This window comes from Dendrobium catenatum, unplaced genomic scaffold, assembly GCF_001605985.2.
Source record: "Dendrobium catenatum unplaced genomic scaffold, ASM160598v2 fragScaff_scaffold_1220, whole genome shotgun sequence".
Lineage (NCBI taxonomy): Eukaryota > Viridiplantae > Streptophyta > Magnoliopsida > Asparagales > Orchidaceae > Dendrobium > Dendrobium catenatum.
The window spans coordinates 3208164-3233709 of NW_021319682.1; the positions used below are offsets into that span (position 1 = coordinate 3208164).

Here is a 25546-nt window from a genome sequence, read left to right on the forward strand (position 1 = left end):
AATAAGAAATACATAACCATATCTGAGGCTAAGCGAGTCTGGGAGAATGATACAAAGCAAAATTTGAGAGATTTAGACGAACACGATCAATTTGGTTCGAAAAGGAGCGTTGTTTAACTATTTTGCAATTTACTTGGTATGCATTTTGATCATTATGAGTAAGATCAAACATCAATTCAATTTTTTTAATTAATTTTGATCATCTATTTGATTTTCTTGAATTACTTTTAACATGTTGAACAAATTGACAAAAACTTATTCAAATTCAAATTCATAAAATAGAAATGAAGACTAATAAAAAAAAAAATCTACTAAAAAAAAGTCATCAATCAAAATTTATTCAAATTCAAAAGTGAAAAAGTGGATAATTAATGTTTTTTGTTGATGTAGATTTCATTTTCATTTAATTCAATTCTAAATCCCTTTGGTATGGTACAAAGACAATACTCCCTTCTTTGTCAAGAATTAAATTATTTTTGAAAAAAATAGACCCCAAATTTGAATACCATAATGTAATATAAACCCGCATTTTATTAAAATAATCCCCATTATATTTTTTTGATGAAATATTTGGATAAAAATTTTCTTAAAAATAATGAACGATACATCAGTTTCTTCAATAATGATTAGGCCATGGCTCATTTCACGTTTATAGATTTTAAAATATTTAGATTTGTTTTAAGAATAATGTAATATATTAATAATCAATCAACACGAATATATTATATTAATTTCAAAATAAATCTAAAAATATTAAGATCTCGAATTTTCGACAAATTTTTATAAAAGTGATTGTTGTAAAACTGCTGTCGAGAAAATAATTTTTTTTTGTTGAAAACAATTGAAAAATAGTAACTTAACAAAAATTATAATTGTGATAACAAAGGTGTCCCAATCGAACCTAAGTCTCTTATGCATTTTTTTCTCAATTGAACTAATTTTGAAGTTAGCAAGATTGGATCATTGATCACCGTTCATGTTGAGAAATTATTCTGTGCGGAGTCCGGACGGGAAGAACCGTCCGGACATATGAGTGTACAACCGTCCGATCATATAAGTGTACATGCTATGTATATATTTGTATACAATGTATATCAAATCAACATGTATATAATATATATCAAATCAGTGTGTACATAACATGTATACGCGCAAATCGAACGATTCTTTTCGTACAAACTCCACAAAGGATAATTTATATTCCATGTCATATTATTATCGCCATTCTCCAGGGTAAATAAATTCCTATGAATCATTTCTCCGACTATTCATCTAAATTGTCCAAAAATGGTTTCTGAACGGGTCAAAAAGCCCGTTCCCAAACAAACTTCCAGCCCACAATTTGTTCCCGCTCCAGAAACCCACAACCACCATTCTACCTTTCTCTTAACAAAAATGCCCTCTTAGTGCCACCTGTAATAGCGTTAGGAAAAAAAGCTCACCGCCGGCGACGACACGGCGCCGTCGGTCGCCATGGATTCCGCCGAACGCGGTGGCCCTCTCCCTCCAACCAAGCGTCGGGTCATGGTCATCGCCGACGCCAGCCGCGAATCTTTCGTCGCCCTTCAATGGGCCCTTTCCCACGCCATTCTCGAACAAGATGACCTCATTCTCCTCCACGTCGAGACGTCAAACCCTAGTCGACGCGGCGGTGGCGGCTTATCGGCTTTCCTCCGCCGGCCGACGTCGTCAGGAAGTGCTGGAAACCAGCAGCACCATCAGCAGTTGGCTCTAACGTCGACGTCATCTTCGTCTTCGTCGTCTTCGTCGTCGTCGTCTGGATCGGTAGTGTCAGCTGGGTCGGGGGATGGGGGGGAGTACGAGTTCTTGGAGGCGATGAGAGCGGCGTGCGAAGCGGCGCAGCCGAAGGTTAAGGTTCAGGTAGAGAAGGTGGAGATGGAGGGAAGGGAAAAGGCGGCGGTGATTCTGTCGCAGACGAAGGTACTTGGAGTCGATTTGCTTGTTATTGGTCAGCGCCGTTCGGGTTCTTCATTTCTCGGGTAAAATCCTTTTTTCACCTCTCTTTATGTCATGGGTTAGCCATGGAGATTTAGGTTCTGAATGGGGTTGTTCAAAAACATCTAATTTTTTGAAAAAGTTCGTTCAGAACATGTTTCGGATTTGAACCCAAAATTTCAGCTTGGTTACTAAGGGGCTGTTTGATTTGCTGTAAAAAGGGTGTAAATTATTTCAAATGCAGCGGTTTTAGAAACATTGGTGTTTGGTTTGAATTAAAAGGAATGCAGAGTAACATTTTGAATTAAAATTAATTCACCATCCAGTTCAAATGTATCGTATTTAGAATTCCTCAAATTTGAAAGATTTCCACGTACATCAGAAACTCACGGCCATTGTCATCGGTGACAGCCACCTCCATCAATGCTTGTGGCCCGTTGCAGCCACCATTTGCCACCCTCGGCCTCCACCATCTTGAATTTTACACTACATTTAATTTCCTTCAAGCCAAAAAAAAATCTACATTTATTTTACACTTCTCCAAAAAACTCCAAAGTATTTCAAATACACTTCATTCCTTTTATTTTGCATTCAATTTCCTACAAGCCAAAAAAAAAAAAAAAGTAAAAATTTGCATTCATTTTATGCTCATCCAAACAACTCATAAATATTTCAAATACAATGCATTCCTTTTACATTGCTTCTTTTTTCAGCCAACCAAATAGCCCCTAAATGAGTTGATCATGAACTTGATTCTGACCCATCATACCTAGCTTGATAAGACCTCCATACAAAATATCAATTCTATAAATATTAAATGCTCTTGCATCTATTATAAATTCCATATAATGCACTAAAAAATTATAAGACATGTATTTTAAATTTTATTATTCTTAAATAATATTGTATTATCTAAAATCATTAATTTTCTTTTTGGTAAATAGAACCATAAGTCAAAATATTGCTGACATGCTTGATGGTCATCTATTAATCTTATTGTTCATGTTTGGCTCATGATTGACTTGACAAAGAATGAGTTGAAGACAAATAAGATTTTTAGCAAATTAAGAAATTTGAGCTTGTTTGTGTTCAGATTGATAGTTAATGAGTCAATATGAACAAAACTTTGCCTGATTATGTACAGCTTGTTTATAACCTAGTTAAAAATTTCTTTCAAGCGAGGTGGTCCCTTGATTATGAGATTGATTTTTTTTTTGGTTAATGCTTAAAATGTTATATTTTGAGTTCCTATTTTCTCCATGACCGATTCTTCTCTAACTCTCATTGCTCTTTGCTCCATTTTAAATGGTGTCTTTCCTCAAATACAAGCTCAATAGTGAGTCTTTTGTCATTTCTTATTTCCTTATACCTAATACTAGATCTGAAATAATATATGCATAAAATCTGAATGATTTTGTGCTGGCTCAGAAAGTTTTCAGGTTGGTTGAAAATCAAAAAGTTCCAAGCCGAGTTAGCTTGACACAAAATTTTTTCAACTTAGAATTAAATCTGACCTGGCCTTGAATCAATTATTATAAATTCTAGCTCTAGATAAGCTGAATAATATTGTTCAATCCAAACTATTTTCATTTTGATGTTTGAACTAAACATCAAATTTCTGGCAGACTGAATAAGAATTGTTCAGGGTAAAGTTGAACATGTCTATATGACAATATTTTGTTAAATTTATTACCCGAGATGGGAGCCGAACTATAGGACTACTTATGGCCGAAAGTATAGCTGACGAGAGCTTTAGAAAATTAAAAATACTAAGATGCTTCCAAATTTAGAGACATTTAACATGTATTTTTGCCTGTATTTTAGCCTATGGTTTGATCATGAGAGCATCCCTCTTATTGTTGCTACTTGCTATTGCTTTTTATAATTAATAATAAAAAAAAAAGCTGTCGCTTTAAATAATTTATTTTAAGCTATAAAACAATGAAGGACAAATGAGATACAAAATAGCTAAGAAAAGAATTAAGAAGTTCTAAAAGACTTCCTTCGACATAGATGTATTAAAAATTAAGATAATAAGAACTTAGATAAAGAAATCAAGGGAAAATAAAAATGTAGTTTTCAAAAATATTCAATAAAAACTTAAAGGATGGAATTTCTTTAGAAGAGCTTAATGGATTGAATCATTAAGTATAATATAGATTAATAGGAAAAAATAAAACCGAGTTAGTTTTAAAATGTAAGAGAAAATACTTTAGGTCTAGGTGAGATGCTTCTTGAGGTTAGGATAGCTATGATAGATAAGGGAATAGCCTAATAGTTGTGATCTTAGTATATGCTTTATATAGATGATATAGTTAGAATTAGTGAGAACTCTGCTAGAAAAGGTGAAGAGTTAAAACAATGAAGGTAAGGAGGTGAGGCTTAAGATTAGTATAACAAAAATTATGTATATGGTATAATTTCAAGTGTTAAATTGATGGTCATGGGTCAATATTATCAGAAGATTAAGTGATTCATAAGTGTGATGACTTTTAAGCTTTTTTTATCTACTTATAAAAAAGCGGAGATATAAATTTGATTATATCTTCTAAAATTAAGCTTGAGTGATTAAAATAGATTAGCGACTTATCATTACTATGTAAAAATAAAATAGCTTAGAGATCTAAAGGTTAAATTTGTAAATAAGCAATAAGAATGAATAAAATCAATCATATATTGCCTGATTCATCATGATAGAAATAAGTATATTAAGATATATGTGTGAAAAAATGATAGGAAGTGATGCACTTTTTCTCGAAATCAGTAAACAAAAATAAAAAATTAGGAAGAAAAACACACCAAAATTATTTTTATAATAATATATATGAAAGAAAATAGAAAGATACAGTTGGATCTTCAATTCGAGAGGAAGATCTGGCTCTCCCAAATTCCTAGCTTCTGAATAGAGCCCAAATAACCTAAAAAATTATAATTTCAGCAAACTATAATATGAAATTACCCCATAGTTAGCCTTAAATAGACTCCCATAATTTCCTCCCAAATCAGCCCCCTTTCCCTAAATAAATCCCTCTCAGATTTGAATTCAAATTAGTTTTATTTCCATAATTAATTCCCTCCCAATCATAATTAAAACTTTCCTAAACAATCCTTCCTCTATTCTTCCTTCTTTTCCCTAAATAATTTCCTCTTAGATTTTGAATTCAAATTAGATCTCTTGCCCTAAATAATTCCCACCCAAATATAATTAAAATTTGTCTTAAACAATTCCCCTTTGATTAAGAACATTCATAAATAATCCCCTTTTAATTATGAAACTTCCTAATTCCTTCCCAATCAAATCGTTCAGTCTATCAATACTCCCCTCCCAAAGTGTCACATTATCCTCAAGGTGGAACGAAGGAAACTGCTGTTGAAGCACTTGACTAATAGTACTAGACTAAAAAATGGACTATCACTAGATCGAGTGATTCCTTCCTCCAGCATCTCCTTGAGCAATCTCTTCATCTCATCCTCTTAAAGTTGGGGAGAATGGTACAGACGAACATTGCTATGTGAAACTTCGTCCTTCTAAAGGGTAGCATGCTTGTGTTCCTGCGAAGGAAGCAACTCATGAACTGCTTGAAACACTTCTCGATATTCCTATAAGAGTGGCTGAACCATTTCGGGTGCTTCTATCTTCTCCCCATCTTCTTTTTCTTCTAAACTGTGCAGTTCCACAAAAAATCTTACTCCACCATTTCCCCTCCTTGGAAGTGATTCCAAAGATGGCATCTCCTCTTCTTCCCAAAAAAATTTCACCTCCTGATTCTCCCTCATTATCCCTATATTAGGGTTTCTCCCATTTTCTTGTCCGGTCAACGATGCTCTCACCTCCTATATTGTCGGTTTGGTTTGGCCCTCAAGAAGCTTCTTTATCATCTCCTCCTTGATGACAAATTTCTCATCGATCTTCTTATGGATGATTGAAAATAGCTTTTCAAAACCGGAAGTCTTTTCTTCAAAATCAGATTTTAATTGTCTGGTCTCCCTTTTCAACACTTTTACATTTCTTCCCGCCATAGGTACCCGGATTTAGGCTCTAATACAAATTTGATATGAAGTTCATGCACTTTTTCTCGAAATCAGTGAATGACAATAAGAAATTAGTAAGAAACACACAAAAACTATTTTTATTACAAGATATATGAAAGAAAATAGCAAGATACAATTGGATCTTTAATTTGAGAGGGGAAGATCCGACTATCCCAAATCCATAGCTTTCCAGCTAACCTAAGAAATTCTAATTTCAGCAAACTCCAAAACATTATCTAAAATCACCCCATAGTTAGCCTTAAATAGGCTCCCATAATTCCCTCCCAAATCAGCACCTTTTTCCTAAATAAATACCTTTCAGATTTGAATTCAAATTAGATTTATTTCTATAGTTAATTCCCTCCCAATTGTAATTAAAACTTTCCTAAATAATCCCCCCTTAATTCCTCCTTTTTCCTAAATAATTTCCTCTTAGATTTTGAATTCAAATTAGATCTCTTGCCTTGAATAATTCCCTTCAAAATTAGCACCCTTTTCCTAAATAAATACCTTTCAGATTTGAATTCAAATTAGATTTATTTCTATAATTAATTCCCTTCCAATTGTAATTAAAACTTTTCTAAACAATCCCCCCTTAATTCCTCCCTTTTCCTAAATAGTTTCCTCTTAGATTTTGAATTCAAATTAGATCTCTTGCCTTAAATAATTCCCTCATATATGTAATTAAAAATATTCCTAAATAATTCCCCTTTGATTAAGAACCTTCCTAAATAGTTCACTCTTAATTAGGAAACTTCCTAATTCCCTCCCAATCAAATCGGCTACTCTATCAAATAATTATGTTGGTTGAAAAATAATTATATTAGTTAAACTATGGGCTAGCACCTATCAAACACAAAATTAGTGAAATAGATTTGAGTGATTTGGCCACACAATGGTGTAGAAATGCACCAATAAAAAGGGAAGATAAAATTAATTAGAATGAAGGACAAATGGTAAATCAAAAGTTATACTCAGTAGAAATGAAAGAACAATGGGGAATTGGAATTTCATAATTAAAGCCATCCCAAAATTTGTAAATGATTAATCATGATAATAAAATTATCAAGGTAATTGAGTACACGAAGTTTCAGTGAGTTTTATTTACAAAAACAATCTGCTAGAGGAAATTTAGTTAACTTTGTTCTTTCAAAGTTGAATTGCTTGAACGTGCTTGCAGTGATTTAACTTTGGATCAAATAATTCCTTTATACATGTGTGGGCTCTGTACTGACACCATTTAATCGAACCAAACAAGAATGCTCCATTCAATAGGTAGTTAGATCTGAGTTATAATCTTTTCTTCTATATTGCCAACATGCATGTACTCATCTACAAGAGTAAAGATAATGATTTTTTTTACTCCTTATAGATTTAGTCAAATATTATACAGTCTCTTGATGTTGATGTTTCTCAAAATATCAAATACTTCCTTGAGTTTACTTTTATCAACTTTTTCTTACTAACTTCTAAATTATGAATATATATATAATTATATATATTTATCTATATAATAACTTTGTATCTCAATCACACGGTTACAATACCGGCGGCCTAACCGCCGGCAGACCGACGGTTAAAATTCCGTTGGTCACCGGCGGTATTGGCCGCCGGAAAACCGCCGCAAAAATAAACCGCCGGTAACAAGCCGTCGGAAATGGTTTCGGCGGTTCACAAACTGCCGTTAGACCGCCGGTAACTTTAAAAACCGCCGGTAAATCTAGACTAACCGCTGGAAAAAACCGCCGGTTTTCAGCGTTTTTCCTGTAGTGGATTAAAACATATTAGCGACTTATCATTACTATGTAAAAATAAAATAGCTTAGAGATCTAAAGGTTAAATTTGTAAATAAGCAATAAGAACGAATAAAATCAATCATATTCATCATGATAGAAATAAGAATATTAACATATATGTGTGAAAAAATGATAGGAAGTTGATGCACTTTTTCTCGAAATCAGTAAACGACAATAAGAAATTAGGAAGAAAAACATACCAAAATTATTTTTATTACAAGATATATGAAAGAAAATAGCAAGATACAATTGGATCTTCAATTCGAGAGGAAGATCTGGCTCTCCCAAATTCCTAGCTTCTGGCTAGAGCCCAAATAACCTAAGAAATTATAATTTCAGCAAACTTCAAAACATAATATGAAATTACCCCATAGTTAGCCTTAAATAGGCTCCCATAATTCCCTCCCAAATAAGCACCATTTCCCTAAATAAATCCCTCTTAGATTTGAATTCAAATTAGTTTTCCCTCCCAATCATAATTAAAACTTTCCTAAACAATCCCCTCTTAATTATGCCTTCTTTTTCCCAAATAATTCTCTCTTAGATTTTGAATTCAAATTAGATCTCTTGCCTAAATAATTCCCTCCCAAATATAATTAAAATTTTTCTTAAACAATTCCCCTTTGATTAAGAACCTTCCTAAATAGTCCCACTCTTAATTAGGAAACTTCCTAATTTCTTCCCAATCAAATCGTCCAGTCTATCAATACTCCCCTCCCAAAGTGCCACATTGTCCTCTACGTGGAACGAAGAAAACTGCTGTTGAAGCACTTGACTAATAGCACTAGACTAAAAAATGGACTATCACTAGATTGAGTGATTCCTTCCTCCAACATCTCCTTGATCATCTCTCCATCTTATCCTCTTAAAGTTGGGGAGAATTGTACAGACGAACATTGATATGTGAAACTTCGTCCTTCCAAAAGATAGCATGCTTGTGTTCTTGCGAAGGAAGCAACCCATGAACTGGTTGAAACACTTCTCGATATTCCTGTAAGAGTGGCTGAACCATTTCGGGTCCTCTATCTTCTCCTCATCTTCTTTTTCTTCTAAACTCTGCAGTTCCACAAAAAATCTTACTCCATCATTTCCCCTTCTTGGAAGTGATTCCAAAGATGGCATCTCCTCTTCTTCCCCAAAAATTTTCACCACATAAATCTCCTTCATTATCCCTATATTAGGATTTCTCCCATTTTCTTGTTCGGTCAAATGATGCTCTCACCTCCGATGTTGTCGATTTGGTTTGGCTCTCAAGAAGCTTCTTTATCATCTCCTCCATGATGACAAATTTCTCATTAATCTTCTCATGGATGGATGAAAATAGCTTTTCGAAACCTGAAGTCTTTTCTTCAAAATCATAATTTAATTGTTCGATTTCCCTTTTCAACACTTCTATATTTCTTCCAGCCATATGTACCCGGATCTAGGCTTTGATACCAATTTTATAGGAAGTTGATGCACTTTTCTTCGAAATCAGTGAACGACAAAAAGAAATTAGGAAGAAAAATACACCAAAACATATTTTATTACAAGATATATGAAAAGTAAATAATAAGATACGGTTGGATCTTCAATTTAAGAGGAAGATCTGGCTCTCCCAAATCCGTAGCTTTCGGCTATAGCCCAAATAACCTAAGAAATTCTAATTTCAGCAAACTCTAAAACATTATCAGAAATCACCCCATAGTTATTCTTAAATAGGCTTCCATAATTCCTTCCCAAATCAGCCTCCTTTCCCTAAATAAATCTCTCTTAGATTTGAATTCAAATTTGATTTATTTCCATAATTAATTCCCTGCCAATTGTAATTAAAAATTTCCTAAACAATCCCCCTTAATTCTTCCTTCTTTTTTCCTAAATAATTCCCTCTTAGATTTTAAATTCAAATTAGATCGCATGCCCTAAATAATTCCATCCTATATGTAATTAAAAATATTCCTAAATAATTCTTGTTTGATCAAGAACCTTCCTAAATAGTTTCCTCTTAATTAGGAAACTTTCTAATTCCCTTCCAATCAAATCGGCTACTTTATCAAAAAATTATGTTGGTTGAAAATAATTATATTAGTTAAACTATGGGCTAGCACCTATCAAACACAAAATAAGTGAAATAGATTTGAGTGATTTGGCCACACAAAATGGTATAGAAATGCACCAATAAAAAGGGAAGACAAATTTAATCTGAATGAAGGACAAATGGTAAATCAAAAGTTATACTCAGTAGAAATGAAAGAACAATGGGGAATTGGAATTTCATAATTAAAGCCATCCCAAAATTTGTAAATGATTAATCATGATAATAAAATTATCAAGGTAATTGAGTACACGAAGTTTCAGTGAGTTTTATTTACAAAAACAATCTGCTAGAGGAAATTTAGTTAACTTTGTTCTTTCAAAGTTGAATTGCTTGAACGTGCATGCAGTGATTTAACTTTGGATCAAATAATGCCTTTATACATGTGTGGGCTCTGTACTGACACCATTTAATCGAACCAAACAAGAATGCTCCATTCAATAGGTAGTTAGATCTGAGTTATAATCTTTTCTTCTATATTGCCAGCATGCATGTACTCATCTACAAGAGTAAAGATAATGATTTTTTTTACTCCTTATAGATTTAGTCAAATATTATACAGTCTCTTGATGTTGATGTTTCTCAAAATATCAAATACTTCCTTGAGTTTACTTTTATCAACTTTTTCTTACTAACTTCTAAATTATGAATATATATATAATTATATATATTTATCTATATAATAACTTTGTATCTCAATCACATCAAAATATATGCTGAACAGATTTAGATGGCATAATAATTCTATATAATATCTTTTTTAGTCTCCCTAGCAAATAAAAAAATGTGACATTGCTAGTTCTTCATAAATTAAAGAGTTGATTGATAAAATTTGTATATTTTGGCAGATGCAAGCTCAGTGGAAGCATGAGTGGGAGAGGATTGGACACTGCAGAGTTCTTGATAGAGCACTGCAAGTGCCTCTGCGTTGGAGTCCAGAAGAAAGGTCAGAATGCAGGTTATCTTCTCAACACAAAGACACACAAGAACTTCTGGCTCCTGGCTTAGACTTGCTGTAGCTCCTCCTTTCACTTATAGCCTTCTTCATATACTTCTCTTCCCCTCTCTATTCATATTCATGAATCTGTTTATTTATTTTGGTTTAATTTGTATATATATTTATATATTTTTAAGGTAAATCTTGCAAGCCTGGAAGGTGTAATTATAAGAACAGCATAGGAAGATTGTTAAGTTCATAGATTTTCTGAAAATTGTTATTGATTTAAAAAAAAAAAAAATCTCTCTTTCAGAATGCTTGCTTGAGTGAGTTTTTTACTAGTGATTGGGAGATTCAATTGCATATTGCATAATCCAAACAACTTTCACGTATAAAAGATGATTAAGACTTCATTTGGGATAGTTTTTTTGCTGCTTTTTAAAACAACTTTCAAGTACAAAAAAATTATTGGATTAGAAATTTTTGTACTAAAAAATTGTTTTAAAAAGCAGTAAGAAAACTATCCCAAATGAAACCTAAGACTTAGGCTTCGTTTGGGACGGCTTTTTTACTGCTTTCTAAAATGAAGTTTTAGTACAAAAATAAAAAATTTTGTACTAAAACTCCGTTTTAGAAAGCAGTAAAAAAGCCGTCCCAAACAAAGCCTTAGTTCGGGATAGTTTTTTTAGTGCTTCTTAAAGCGGTTTTCTAGTACTAGAAAGTTGTCCCAAATGAAGCCTAAGAAAATTTTTACACATGAACTTAATCATGATAAATCATTGAGTTGATCTGAATATCAATGATTTTAGATTCGGTCGGGCATTGATTCATAAGAAGATAACATTTAATGTTAAATTGCAATGCAACCATGGCTGGAGCAATGCGGCACTGTGCTTGGTTATATGAATTTTTTTTTTCTTTATTGTGTTCTATTAAAAATTAGTTTTTCATTTAAATATAATAAATAAAATTTATTTATAAAACTTTCTAATCAAGCTTTTTAGGTCTATCTCTGCCTTTTTTAATATATGCTAGATGTAATATATTTACTTTTTAAATCAAGTCATCAGACGTCCGTTGCTTTATGTGCCCAAATGATCAAAGACGACTAACTCTAATCTTATCATTGTCTTTGTCAGGTCTAGAGTCATGGATGAGAAAATTGGAGGGTTGCATTAGATAGTCGATAATTAATGTAAAATTTATCGAGCAATCACGATTTGGATCCAGGGTTGAATTGTGATGAAGACATGAAGTAATATATTTTAAAATTATTTAAATGATGTAATGATATATAATAATGACTTAATTATATGTTAATTTTTTTAAAGTTGAAAATATTCATCTTAAATAGCTCTTATAAGTTTGATTTGAATATCTATAATTAAATGAATTATATAAAGCCAATGCACAACTTATCTCAATGATTTTAAGATATTTAGGATTAAATAAATATATTTATGAAAACTGATAACAAATAAAGTGTAATTTGAAACAATATTTTATGAAATCATGACAGGTTGAACCCTCTAATAGGGGTGTAAGTGAGTCGAGCCGGCTTGAGCTTGATCATTTATAGGCTCGCGAGTCGAGCTTATCAAGTTCACGAGTCGGCTCGAATAATAATTAATATTTTTTAATATTTTATTTATTATTTAATTTAAATATTTTAAAATTATAATAATAAATGTTTAAAATATTTAATAATATTAAATTAATATTTCTTGTTTAAAATTAATAATAAATGTTTAAAATATTTAATAAAAATTTAAATATTTAAATATTCAAAATAATTAGTAATGTTTAAAAAATCCTATTGAGGCTCACGAGCCGGCTCAAGCTCGTTTATAGTGGGACGAACTTGAGTTTGAGCTTGAGCTCAATATTTGATAGTCGAGCTCATCTAGCTCAACTCGAACATCCCTGATGAGCTCGACTCGATTGGTTTGCACCCCTACAGTTTAATGACCAATTTTTTCTGGAAGCCTAAATCGTCTTAAAAGAAGCCTAAATTTTAAGTCATTTGGAATATCCATCACAAAACACTTTGTTGAATCTTAAATATACCTAAATGATCTTATAAATGAAGAAAAGTGTTCATGCAAATAGAACAAGTACATGTCACCTCTTATTTCTTACCTTAAGCATCATAACAACTTGACATTCTTCTTACCATCCTTACATTTTGTTCAAGATGATTTCATGCAATGGAAACAATCAAATTCAGATACAACTCAATAAAAATTAACTTGGCTAGAGGCTTTATTAAACCTTCAAGAGTTCATATCCCCAATTTTAATCGCCATCTCAACCTTCAAGTTCTAATACCAAATCATAAACAACCCAAAAAAAAAGTTAAAAAAAAAAAAAGCATAAGGGGAAATGCTCTATGTATTTTAAGTCCTTGCATCCAACGCCATGATAGTGCTCAAGTTCATTGGGCTCATATATTCTGAAGAACCAGTCACAAATCGGCTGACAATAATCCTGTTTGCTCTCTCTGTTGGGTGGAATGCGTCCCAGAAAGCATAGATGTCCCTATTTGGGCACAAATTTGAAGCAATTGTGCAGAGGCCAACTCCATTGTATGCTCCCTGCCCACAACAGGCCACCTTAGAAGTAACGAAGCCTGCCAAGAACAGTTCCCAAGTCATTTCTCATCTTCTTTTGGAATTCAAATCTCTATATATATGTTCAAGATGATAGTTTTTCTTTCTTTTTCTTGTAAAAATTGATGATTTATATCAGGTTTGAATGAAAAGAGGGAAGCTTGATTCTCACCATAGGCTTGTGGGTTGCTGATGAAGTCCATATGCATCCTGAATGCATTGGCTGTAACAAACACATCTGAACCGGCGTCGCTGTTGAGCTCATTAAGGACCTGTTCAAGCTGGGGGTTGAAGAGATTGGCGGCCCGTTGCAGCTCCGCTGCGCATTCGCCGTTTGGGCTTCTCAGAGCAAGCTCAGTTGGGACACAACCAAGGGGACCGGTTCCGGTGACGAGGACCCGCCGGGCTCCCAGATCATAAAGCCTCTGCAGATTTAGTTGCAGTATGTAACTTAGACAAATTCAGTGCAGGAGTTTTAGTTTATATGCAAATATGGATCGTGCAATTGTGGTTGATATTAGTAATGAAGAATTATACCGCAAGAATCTTCTTGTATTCAGAGATTATGTACTGAACATAATCTGGCAAAGAGAACTCCCGAGATCTAGCAGAAAAGGGTACTAAGTAGTAATTGTTGACGAAATCGTTGCCGCCAAGAGTTATCAGAACAAGAGCCTGATTTACTAGCCGTTGTGTCTCATCAGGACCAATGAGAGAACTTACCCTCTCCTGATACTGCTGAAAGTATCCCAATTGCTGATTGATCCTTATAATGTTCAGCTGCAAAACAACAATGTAGTTTATTAGGCATATAAGAGCTGAATTCACTGAAGAAATTTCAAAACTTACAAATTGGATTCCAGTGTCGTTCAAAATGCCAATTCCAGCTGAAGCAAAGTTGGCTCCGACGAACAACCGCTCCCCTTGCAGTTCAGGGCTCAGGTAAGGCAATGTAGGCTCCTCACCAATGCGTTCACCTGCAAGTAATAAACATGTTCAGCAACTCAACAATGAGAATATAAGCTCAGGACACTGTAAAATTTGTCAATTATCAGAATTACTGATTATGTCGGGTATGTTGAGCCCGTTGGAGAACCGTCCGGTCGGCCGGTGCGTCGGGTAGTCAATGCCATATGGTGGCGAGTCGGCCCGAGCGGTGGTTGCCAAGTAGTTGTTGTTTCCACTGTCAACAAGAGAATCTCCAAAGACAAAGAATGCTCTTGCCTCTGATTGCTGCACAAGCTCACTAAGAACTAGCAAGGAAACCACAGAGAAAAGGAAAACACTTGAGGACTCCATAATCAAGAACAAGCAAGTTGTAGTGGTGCTAGCAATACTCATGCACATGGAGGTTCAAAGACAAGTGGCTTTATATATATAGATCTCTAGTTATAATTAATCAAATTGTATTATATCTATTAAATTAAGACAAGTAGGGAGTTGGAGATATGGGCCAAGCAACAGAGAGGAAAGTTAAAAGCCACTGGTGAGCCAGCCATGCATGAGTGACAATGATGACAATTTTCAAGTTGTTTTCTTCCACTGCTCCAATGGTAGCTGGCTGCTAACTTATCCATTACTGGAACTTAATTCCCAATTGCTCAATATTTACAGACTGATGGGGTTACCATCTATGGTTTCAAATTCTCCTGCCTGTAATTGTTACTTACTTTGAATGTAGTTCGTTCACTTCATCTGCGTTTTTAGATATATAACATATTGCATCATAAGATAATCAAATGACCGTTATAATTTGATTAGAATCAATTAAATTTTTCTTTCTTTCTTCCACACGTGTCCTTTCATATACTATTTCATCATGAACAGTATATAGTTTGCACACTAGAGCTTCGTTTGAGACAACTTTCTTGCTGCTTTAAGAAGCAATAAGAAAGCCATTCCAAACAAAGCCTAAGTGAGCTTGTGCAAGCTTGGCATGCCTTTTAGCTTTGTCTGTTTGGTTTTTGTTTTGTTCGACCTCGGCTCATGTTTTGTTCATGTTAGATTCACTTTAGGCTCATTAGCAGCTTTTTCAGTTTAAAGTATTCTCTGACTGTGATTAGCTTTTTTATACTATTTATTTGCTATCTTTTATCTCTTCCTAATAGATTTCTTCTTAGCTTCTTTTGTATTTTATTTATGTTTTGACTCTTGATTCTCTTTCATTATGACTAATCCTATCAAATTCATCACAAAAAAAAAAAAAAAAAAAACACAGGGTGTGCCAATTTCTATCTTTCAATTTTCCCAGAAAGCAATGTAAATGTAATCAAACTGTCAGCAAAAATCCTTTGACAGCAGGACTGCCATTTCCCACCACCTCTTCTTTACTTTTTCCCAAATTGTTCTAGTTAACTGTCAGCCCTGTATGGTTATAAGCAAGTACCAAGAGAGACTGGTGAAATGGTCATGCTATTCTTGCTATTATTAATTGTCATCCAAGTATCCAACCAATTTCCGTTTCTACTTATGAGCCAAAGCTGGAAGAAAATAACCCTGCCTCATATTTAATGGGAGGGCCATAATGGTGGTGTGAGATAGAGGAAGCCACATGTGAAAGAAATAAATGTGGGTAGTTTTTTTAAGATGGAGTAGCTGATTCAACCTTCAGTTTGAAAATTATTCTATGCGGAATCCGAACGTGTTCGGAGGCGAATTGGGGCGCACCACGTCACCGGGGCCCAATGCATCCGATGACGTGGCACGCCTCAATTCGCCTCTGAATGAGTTCGGATTCCGCACATAATAATCTCTCTGGTGAAACACCGTTAACTCGCTCATGTTACTGATAAAAAATATGATGTGTGGCCATACTCAATCATTAAAATAATAATAATAATAATAAATCTAAGTACATTGCATTTCAAAGTAGAGGCCAAAGAAGTAAATCTGCCATGGAAACCTAGCATTGCCATATCAAATGGATAGGAAAAAGTGTCTTATAGAAGATTATTAGTGAATTTATGATGTAAGATGGCTTTTCTAGCTACTTTTTGGTTCTACATCTACCTTCATTATTGCTATTTAATTTCTGTGAATTGCTAACATAGTGCACCATTACCTTTACAATGAGCTCCATTATTGATGAGTTAGCATGGACAAACTTGCTGTCACGTGAAGATTTTTTTTTTTCAACATAAACAGGAGGCAACTAATTAGTGCGAAGATGTCAGGGAAAAGCTCATGCCTTAGAGTAATAATGATTATGAGAATGAGAAAAATAATCTATAAGGAGAATACTAGAAATGTTCATTAGTCCAGAGATAAATACAAGATACAAATATTTATTCTCAAATAAAAACCTCCACTTCAAGTTGGATGGTTGAATTGGAGGAATGCATCGGGCTTGTTGTTTGATAGAAAAATACCCCTCAAACTTAAGGGAAAATTCTATAAGATGGTGGTGAGACCTGCAATGCTTTATGGTGCCGAATGTTGGTCATTGAAAGAGAAGCATAATACTAAGTTAAGTGTTGCAGAGATGAGTATGAGGTGGATGAGTGGCTTTACCCTTAGAAATAGGATATGAAACGAGCATATACGTGAAAAGGTTGGAGTAGCTCCAGTGGAAGATAATATTAGAGAGAGTCATCTTAGATGATTTGGTCACATAAAACGACACTTCCGATGACCCGATTAGGAAAGTAGAGGTATTAGATTTGAAATTATGTTAAAAAAGCTAGAGGTAGACCTAAAAAGGCTTGGTTAGAAAATATTAGAAAAGATCTTTCTTTATTAGATTTAAACGAGAATTTGACTTTTAACAGGACACAATGGATAAAAAGGATTCATGTAGCCGACCCCACGTAGTGCTTACAAAGGCTTTGATGTTGTTGTTGTTGTATGTCACCAGAGATTTAGAAAAGCCTACTAAATCCTATGTCAGATCATTTCTTCCATTTGTTAGTTGATGATTTCCTTTTGACAAGGTCCCGAACTTTGAACCGGACCTTTGGATCTTTGTTGGTGGTTATTATCGACTGCCTAACATACAAAAAATTTATATGACACCGAGCAATATTAAAATTTCTGACATCCAATCACTCCACTAACTACTTTTTGGGACCTTCGCCTCTACGGATGATTAAATGAAGGAAAAGAATGAGCGAGATCTTGCAACCATTATTTAGTTTCTTCTCTTTTTACAAATCAATGAGGCGAGGTATATATATACGAATACAGTCCTAAGATCAAAATGATTGGGAAAAATTAAACTCCACACCTAACTTTAATGATTATGCTACCTATGCTACAGAAGATAGTGTACTATTTCCATTAAAATTTTGCCTATGATCATTCACCTTTGACAAGTACAGCTTTCACCACAAGCGAATGGCAAAGATAAATTCAACAGTAGCAAACAGCCAATACTTCAATTCTCAATTGTCACATTCTGGATATGCATTTTGTTCTATGTTCTTGAATAATAATTGGAAAAAATGGAAACAAGAATAAGTAGGAAGCCTTCTGGCTTAAGAATGAGAAGCTGCACAGCTTGTCAGAAGTCTGCAAGGAATTTGGTATGAGGCTGTAATGTTTCAGGAATTTGCAGAACTGCTTAATTCAAGGGTGGAATTCATAGAAATAAGAAAAACAGTAAAGAAGTTTCCAATCAGTTAAGCAGCTATAGAAATATGAAAGAGAAACTGAAAATTTTAATAGATTTATGGTTGGATGGAGTGAAATATAATATAAGGAAAACTCAGTTCGATTTACAGTGGTTGAATCTAAACCACACTTTTCGTCTATTAAATCCTCTTCTAGTAGAAAAATTAAAGCCTGCGACATAACAGAAGATGAGATATTAAACACATCTAAGAGGTCCTGGCATTACCTTGCCGTCTTTAGTGGCCATTATTTTGCAAAATGGAAAGACTTCAAAGCTTCAACTGTTTGGAATAAGTTGCTCACCTATTTTAAATTACTTGGAGTAAATAAACAGAAGAAAATTTAAGCTAAAAAATATCAAAAAAACCTTTTTTTACAGATTTTTCACAATTGATGATTACTTTATATTTTTATTACTACTGTTTCTGCTATGATGACGATGTTAAAAATTTTTAGAGAAAAATTCACAGCCTTTCACTTTCTGTTTTTCTTTCTTTTGTTAACTACCTAACTATGCTACATGAAGCACCAAGGAAAAACCCACAATGTCATATGAAACCAACAAGTAAGTCCATCTATATGGTGTTCTTATTAATTAGAAAGATACCAGACATCCCGGCCCAAGGTTGTTCATATCACAGTGATCAATATGTTTCTTTCTAATCTGAAAAAAGAAAAAGTTGATATCTTTTATTATGAAACAGAAAATAATTGTTCAGAATATTGTATGAGGATACAAAAAGTTCACTTCTTACTTAAGAATTTCAGTTGATAGATCTCTTTGCTGCATGCTTCTATGCTTCCTTATTACAGAGAAGAGTAATGAAGATGAGACATCTTTATCTTAAGCTCAAGTTTAGTGTTGTTTTTGAGTGAATTCTCTGATACTCAAATTAGTAACTTAAACTGAAAGAGATTCAAGTTCTTTTCGACATTATTTAATAAACATAATTCTTGCTGAGAAAAAAGCTAATGTTAGAGCAATTACACCTAAAATATAATTGTTTATTTTTGATACGTCATAAAAAATTGGCTTGATGATGCATGAATCTCGATACATATTTAAATTGGAAGATTCTAGAATTAAATTTTGTATCATCAACAAACTTATAGTGAAATTGATAGGCTCTATGAGACGAATCTAACAAAGCAAAAAAATGATCCGATCCTAATTCAAATAAGCCCGAATTAAGAGTTTGAAGCATAGTTGAAAACTTGGAGATATCAATTGGAGGACCAAATGATCTCTAAATTTAACATGCTTATAATCAAATCGAGTGTCGACAAGCCTAAGTGTGACACCTCCATGTTCAATATTCAATTCTACTCGTGTTGAACTGACTAAAAAAAATATAAAGATTTGAACTTTTGAGTTTTTATATCATTTGCATGCCTTTGGGAGTATTTTGATGCATGAAAATGATTGCGTGGTCTATAATGAGTCCCAAGTGTTTGGTGTGGATTTTGGCAAAACCCGAGAAATGTCACTATCGAAGAGCCTCAATGCTGGGTGTCAATTAGTGATGGTTGAGTAATGAGTATCAAAGATCGGGAAGTTTTTTGCAGCCATTATGTATTCTAAAGTAAAAATGGGAAGAAGTTTCTATATAATTTGCCATGGATTTTTCTAGGTTGAGATAGGGACATGATGCTATTTGGATTATAGTTGACCATCTGACGAAACCAGCCCATTTCATTCTGATCCGACAGTTTGATTATGTAGATAGATTAGCACGGATATATCTGTATAAGATCATCAAGTTGGATGGAATACTGAAGGTTATAGTTTCTGACGGGGATGACATATTTACCTCCAGGCTGTGAATAGGTATTCAGCAAGGACTGAGAATGAAATTGCATTTTAGTACAACTTTTCATCTTCTGACTGATGGGTAGTTTGAGAAGACTATTCTGGTTTGGAGGATCATTTGAGACTCTATGTTCTAGATTTTGGTGGCAATCAGGAAGATTATATTAATCCTCTTATCAAATTTTCTTACAACAATAGTTTCCAATCAAGCATAGGCATGGCTCCGTATGAAGCTATATATGATAGAAAGTATGAAACTCCTCTATCTTGTACGGAGGTGGGATAGAGACATCTGATTGAGCCAGCCTTAATGGATGATGTTACTGAAAAGATTCGATCTTCACTACACGATCGCGATCATCGGACCATCGCCCTACCACCATTATCGGACCACAACTCGACCATTGTAGTCAGACCATTGTTCCATTATTGTCATCGGACCACTACCCTACTATCTTTGTTTGATCGCCATCCGATCTCTACTGTCATACAAGTATTACCCAATCTTCATGTGCACCCCAAGACATAAATTTAGAAGAATTGCTTAGTTCATCTCTTAATTAGTCTACATAGCTTCTATTAAATCATTAATATAAATAAGTCCAGAGGAAGTAATTATAAATCATATACATCAACTTATTTCATATTCATTCCTCAAAATTCAATTTATAATAGCCAGAAGATCAATCAATTTATCGTTCTATCTTTCTATACTCCTGACTGCAAAAGAATAAACAAAAATAAAAAAAATAAAATAAAACTTAAATCATGATCTGCCTCACTCTACTGGATCCTAACCCCTCACTAAAAACTTGTAAAAATCTTGAAGTAAGCAAACAGCTTCGTAAGTTATCATAACCTATAATTACAATCATTACATGATAGTAGAAAATAATATATTTATAATCATTCAATTCATACTAGTATAAACATGTAATTGTAAGGTTATGTAGTAGTCAATATAAAAAAAATATCAATTCATATGAGCAATTGAAATCATTAAAGCAATATAATTCAGGTTCAGCAATCAGTGATCAGTAGTCACATAAAGATTGAGTAGGTCTTATCATTTATATATTCATGTCAAGTACAGCAGAATATGTCTGTTATAAATCTATGCATGTCAATAAATTATAATTTATTTCATTCTATATGCCCTTCCTTATATATTAGTACAGTCGTTATATTAAGCCAATAAATATCTATTTATGTATGTTGTATAATATTAATTATCAATGCATGAATATTATATATTTTTATCATATGCAATGCTATATATATATTTCATGTGTATTATATGCCTTTATATCAATCTTAATAGTTATATCATGTGTATGTATCAGTCATATCCTGTATCGTATGCATATCATATCATATCACATGTGCTATTTTTCATGCATGTTGATATCAAATACATATGCAAGTAAGATAGAATATCCGACTACTTGTGATTTTTTTTTTGTATCCAATCCTATAGGCTAACCCTATAGGAATCAGTCTCAATCATATCAGTCATATTTCCAGGAATCAATATCATATCATATATTATAAGTCAGGTGACTTTCATGTAAGAAGTTGTCACTTCCTATTCATCGGCGTATCATATCATATTAATCAGTCTCCTTATATTTTCCTTTTCATATTTTTTAGAATTACACCATAAATCTCATTTAAAGGAAAATCTGTTTGCCCACCCTCCTGTACATGGTGACATGTTTCCAACTAACTTGAATCAGTTAATCATTTTCAGCTAATCTTTCTTACTTTTACAAACATTTTACATTACATATAACATAATAGCAAACATCATTTACACCCAATGCAACTATCACTATACTTATCAATTTGCATATATATATACAATCTCGAGTCACGGGTTGGGTTGAACCCGGAATTGATCCGACACTAGGGTCAACTTGACCCATTTTTGCAAACAGGTCGATTTTTTGGACCCCAATTTGGCCCCCTTTGAGTCTGGGTCAACTAGACACGACTCAGATGACCCGGGGCTGACTAAAAATTGCTAGTTTTCAGGTCAAAATGGGTTAATCTTTGATTTTCGGGTAAAAAATGGGTCAATGTTGGGCTACTAGGTCAAAAAAGGGTTTTCAGATAAAAAATAGGCCAGTTTTGAGTTTCTGGGTCAACCCGAACTCGGACTCAACCTGAACTCGGACTGGTTTTTAAAACAGGTCGATTTTGTTGAACTGCACCTGACCTTTTTTTGGGTATGGGTTGACCCTAACCCGAAATTTTCGAATCGGATTTGTGTCGAGTTTTTGGGTTGTGTCAAATATATGAGGTTTTAATATAAATTATTTTAGAAATTTTATTTTTAAAAAATAAATTTTAGACATAGCATCACAACGTTTCAGACACTGTGCCATTCAACAAATTTTTCTTTTATTAATTCATTTATAATTTTGGTCTATTACATGTCATCACCAGACATACGTCTCATGACCACATTTGTCGGAGCAGTGCTATCGCTAGATACCAATGATGGACCACCATCGCCTGACCACCCTTATTAAACCGCCATTGTATACCACAATCATCAAACCTCTTCCTACTAATATCGGATTGTTATTGCCTTACTAGCATTTTCGGATTGCCATCAACCAACCTGTGGTACCCATAATCTAAATTATTGAAAGAACTACATTTCGATATGATTTTACCGTATTGGTTCAATTTCAACAATCTTTAACGATCTTTTGATTTAATGCTTTATACAATTTCTGTACTAATTGGTATTACCAATATTTTGATTTAATGCTTTATACAATTTCTTTATGATTGCTTTTTAGATTTGACTCTTGTACGAGTTTACTACTTTACTGGCTTTCGTACTGTAATATTTTAATGCTTATAAATTCTATTATTATTGCATGTGAATTTTATTATTTTTTGCATTGATTCAATGATCATATAAATATAACTACTATGATTTGACTTTTGACATGCATATTACTCCTTTGATGTGCTTTGAATCAGTTGTAGGTTTTGATGACTTCATGGGCTTTTTTGCTCATTATAAGTGGTTAAATGGTTTCAAGTCAGGGCAGGGGAGCATGAGTGTGAGGCTGGTTAGGATTCTTCATGTTCTATTTTTTTGTTCTAGTCATTCTTTTGTACTCAGGGCAGAATAGTTGTGATATGATAGTGTAGATCCTGAGTAATGTATATGATTTTTGGAAATGAATACATATGTGTAAATTAATGTTTTGAATTATACAATTTGTTTTGATATTTATTACCGATGTATATAATATTAGATAGCTATGATTGTTATTTATGAAAAGATAAATGAATAATTCTTCCAAATTAGATTATGGGGCATCACACAACCACCACCAGATTGCTAACATCGAACCGTCGCCACCCAATCATTATTATTAGGTCCACCACTACCTAACTAACACTGTTGAACTTTTGTCTCTTAGCCATCGTCCGAAAACCTTTCATTCCATATAGACGCTATGATAATTTTGTGAGATCCTCATATACTTGCAATTTTGCTATCTCCAAATTAAAGGATTGACAAGCTTTTGTAATCAATGCTCAACTATTTCAATTATGTTGGGTCTTCTGGTTTTTCTCTTTTTAAATTTTACATATAAAAACTATAGCGTCACTCGTATTTTTCTTTTTAGTTTTTGTTTGTGTTGAATCTTAGTAAAAAATTAAGACGCAAAACTTACGCACTCTAATGCCACAAATTTTAGAGCTAGTAACAATTCCTTACCACATCCTAGTACTATACTCAAGGCTCTAAATTGAGTAGCATGAGCACTTAAAATAGAAACATTAAATTGAAAGCCAAGAAACACAAAGAGGATGAAGAAACACAAATCTTCCCTTTATAAGAGAGGTAATATTGCTAAAAGAGCCTTTGAAATATTTGGACAAAGATGGCCATATTAAAGGATAGGCAATCCCAATCCTATGATTACAGCATATTCAAAACTACTAATAAAAAATAATCATTCTAACAAACATTTATTGAGAATTGACATTGAAAAATAGACCCTTCAGAAAGTTAGCATAATCAATGATTTCAGTATCTCCAACACATAAGAAATTAGCAAAACAAAGCAATATTTAAGAGAAGCTGATGTGATTGGATATAGCTATCTAAATTAAGCCATGGAATAAATGGTCCATATATTCTGAAAGGCATAATGAAAGGGACACAAAAAGAACTACTCCTAAATATTGAACAAACAATTGATCAGACACAAAATCTTAACAAAGACTAAAGCGACTTGCAACTGAATTTGCATATGTTGCTTTTTTGTGGAGCATTAATTAGGGTTTAGGGAATTCAACATAGCAGTTTGCCCATTTATGTTATATTATAACAAGCAAGTAAATTAAGCCTAAAACTTTCACTAGAAAGCTCCTCTTTGCTGAGAATAGTGGTGTAAGTGAGCCGAGCTAGTTCGAGCTCAACACTCATTAACGAGCACGTAAGCCGAGCTTATCGAGTTATGAGTTTGAGCTTGAGTTTGAGCTTGATGAGGCTCGATCGACTCGCGAATTAGCTCGAATAACTATTAATATTTTTAATTTTATGTACTAAATTTGACTGTTATTAAAAATTAATAATAAATTTTTTTTTTCTAAATCTTGAATTTGCAATTTGAGGTGGATAGCGCACGTAAGCATGTTTTGAGGCGGACCGCACGAGGCTCGAAAGGTCGCAGAAGGCGAATGACCCGTGTGAGGCGGACTGCGCTAGGCTCAAGGCGAACCACGTGTGTTGGAGTTGGTGGACCGTACTTGGAAGACAACTGGAACGCCGAAGACGTTGGAAGCTCGTGAGCTGGCTTGAGCTCGTTTACAGTGAGACGAGCCGAGCTAGAGCTTGACTCGAGCTCGAGCACGAGTTCGAGCTGATTTTTCGACTGACGAACCAAACTCGATAAGGCCACTACTCGACTCGTTTACACCCCTAACTGAGAAATAAATCTACATCTAAAAGCTAAGTTGAAGCAAGAAACTCTAATAATGTTCTTAAACCAGCCATCAAATGTACATGACATATGGTTTCAATTCTGGTAGCTTTAGACTTCATTTTGGATGGCTTTCTTACCGCTTCTTGAAGTAATTTTTTAATACAAAAAATTCAAGAAGCAATAAGAAAATCATCCCAAACGAAGGACTCATTTGGCCTAATTATAAGAACTTATAAATTCAGGGATTCCCTAACAATGTAACACAAGATTAGCTCTTCATTAAGGGCCAGTTGGGGCAATTTTTTTTACAGATATATATTGTTTGACTATAACTTTTTTTTATGATAACTGAATTTTTATGAACAAATATGCTAAACTGTGGTAGCTGTAAGAAATTTGTTTGTTTTTTTTTTTTTTTTTTTGAAAAGAGAAATTTATAATATTTGCATCTTCTAAAAAAAAAATTGCTTGCCCTCAATAATTCCACAATTGCTTTTAGGGATTGTTACAACCACCCTAAATGACCCACCCTCAATTGATAGCTTTTATGTTTCTTTCTTATAAAATTTAAGATTTAGGTGATTACTAAATTATTTTTTGAAATGAGTGACACATGTTTGATGTTATTACTCATTACATTAAAATCATACATTTAGAATAAACTATGAATTTTTTTTTTAAACTTTTATCTTTCCTATAATCCAAAGTGTATTACAAACGCCCTAAATATTTACCCATTATAAGTCAGACTGTTTGTTAGTTA

General features: G+C 33.5%; 2 protein-coding genes across 2 annotated transcripts; one reads left to right on the forward strand and one right to left on the reverse strand.

The window, feature by feature from the left end:
* The first annotated feature begins 1315 nt into the window (after positions 1 to 1315).
* Positions 1316 to 11071, forward strand: LOC110104385. The gene is made up of 2 exons (XM_020833465.2): positions 1316 to 2000; positions 10707 to 11071. The coding sequence occupies exons 1-2, from the start codon at positions 1474 to 1476 to the stop codon at positions 10864 to 10866; spliced, it is 687 nt and encodes a 228-aa protein (XP_020689124.2). The 5' UTR covers positions 1316 to 1473; the 3' UTR covers positions 10867 to 11071.
* Positions 11072 to 12911: 1840 nt separating this feature from the next.
* On the reverse strand, positions 12912 to 15002 carry LOC110104384 (GDSL esterase/lipase At5g33370). Its single transcript, XM_020833464.2, has 5 exons — positions 14466 to 15002; positions 14254 to 14381; positions 13942 to 14184; positions 13577 to 13829; positions 12912 to 13424 (listed from the first exon to the last, which is right to left on the reverse strand). The coding sequence occupies exons 1-5, from the start codon at positions 14749 to 14751 to the stop codon at positions 13192 to 13194; spliced, it is 1143 nt and encodes a 380-aa protein (XP_020689123.1). The 5' UTR covers positions 14752 to 15002; the 3' UTR covers positions 12912 to 13191.
* Positions 15003 to 25546: the final 10544 nt, after the last annotated feature.

Bases quoted from the DNA above. Each gene is read 5' to 3' on its own strand.
- LOC110104384 (XM_020833464.2), bottom strand. From the start codon at position 14,751: ATGTGCATGAGTATTGCTAGCACCACTACAACTTGCTTGTTCTTGATT. The intron at 14,382-14,465 runs GTAATTCTGATA...TATTACTTGCAG, and splicing joins CAACATACCCGACATAATCA to GTGAACGCATTGGTGAGGAG. The intron at 14,185-14,253 runs GTAAGTTTTGAA...GTTGTTTTGCAG, and splicing joins ACGACACTGGAATCCAATTT to CTGAACATTATAAGGATCAA.
- LOC110104385 (XM_020833465.2), top strand. From the start codon at position 1,474: ATGGATTCCGCCGAACGCGGTGGCCCTCTCCCTCCAACCAAGCGTCGG. The intron at 2,001-10,706 runs GTAAAATCCTTT...ATATTTTGGCAG, and splicing joins TCGGGTTCTTCATTTCTCGG to ATGCAAGCTCAGTGGAAGCA.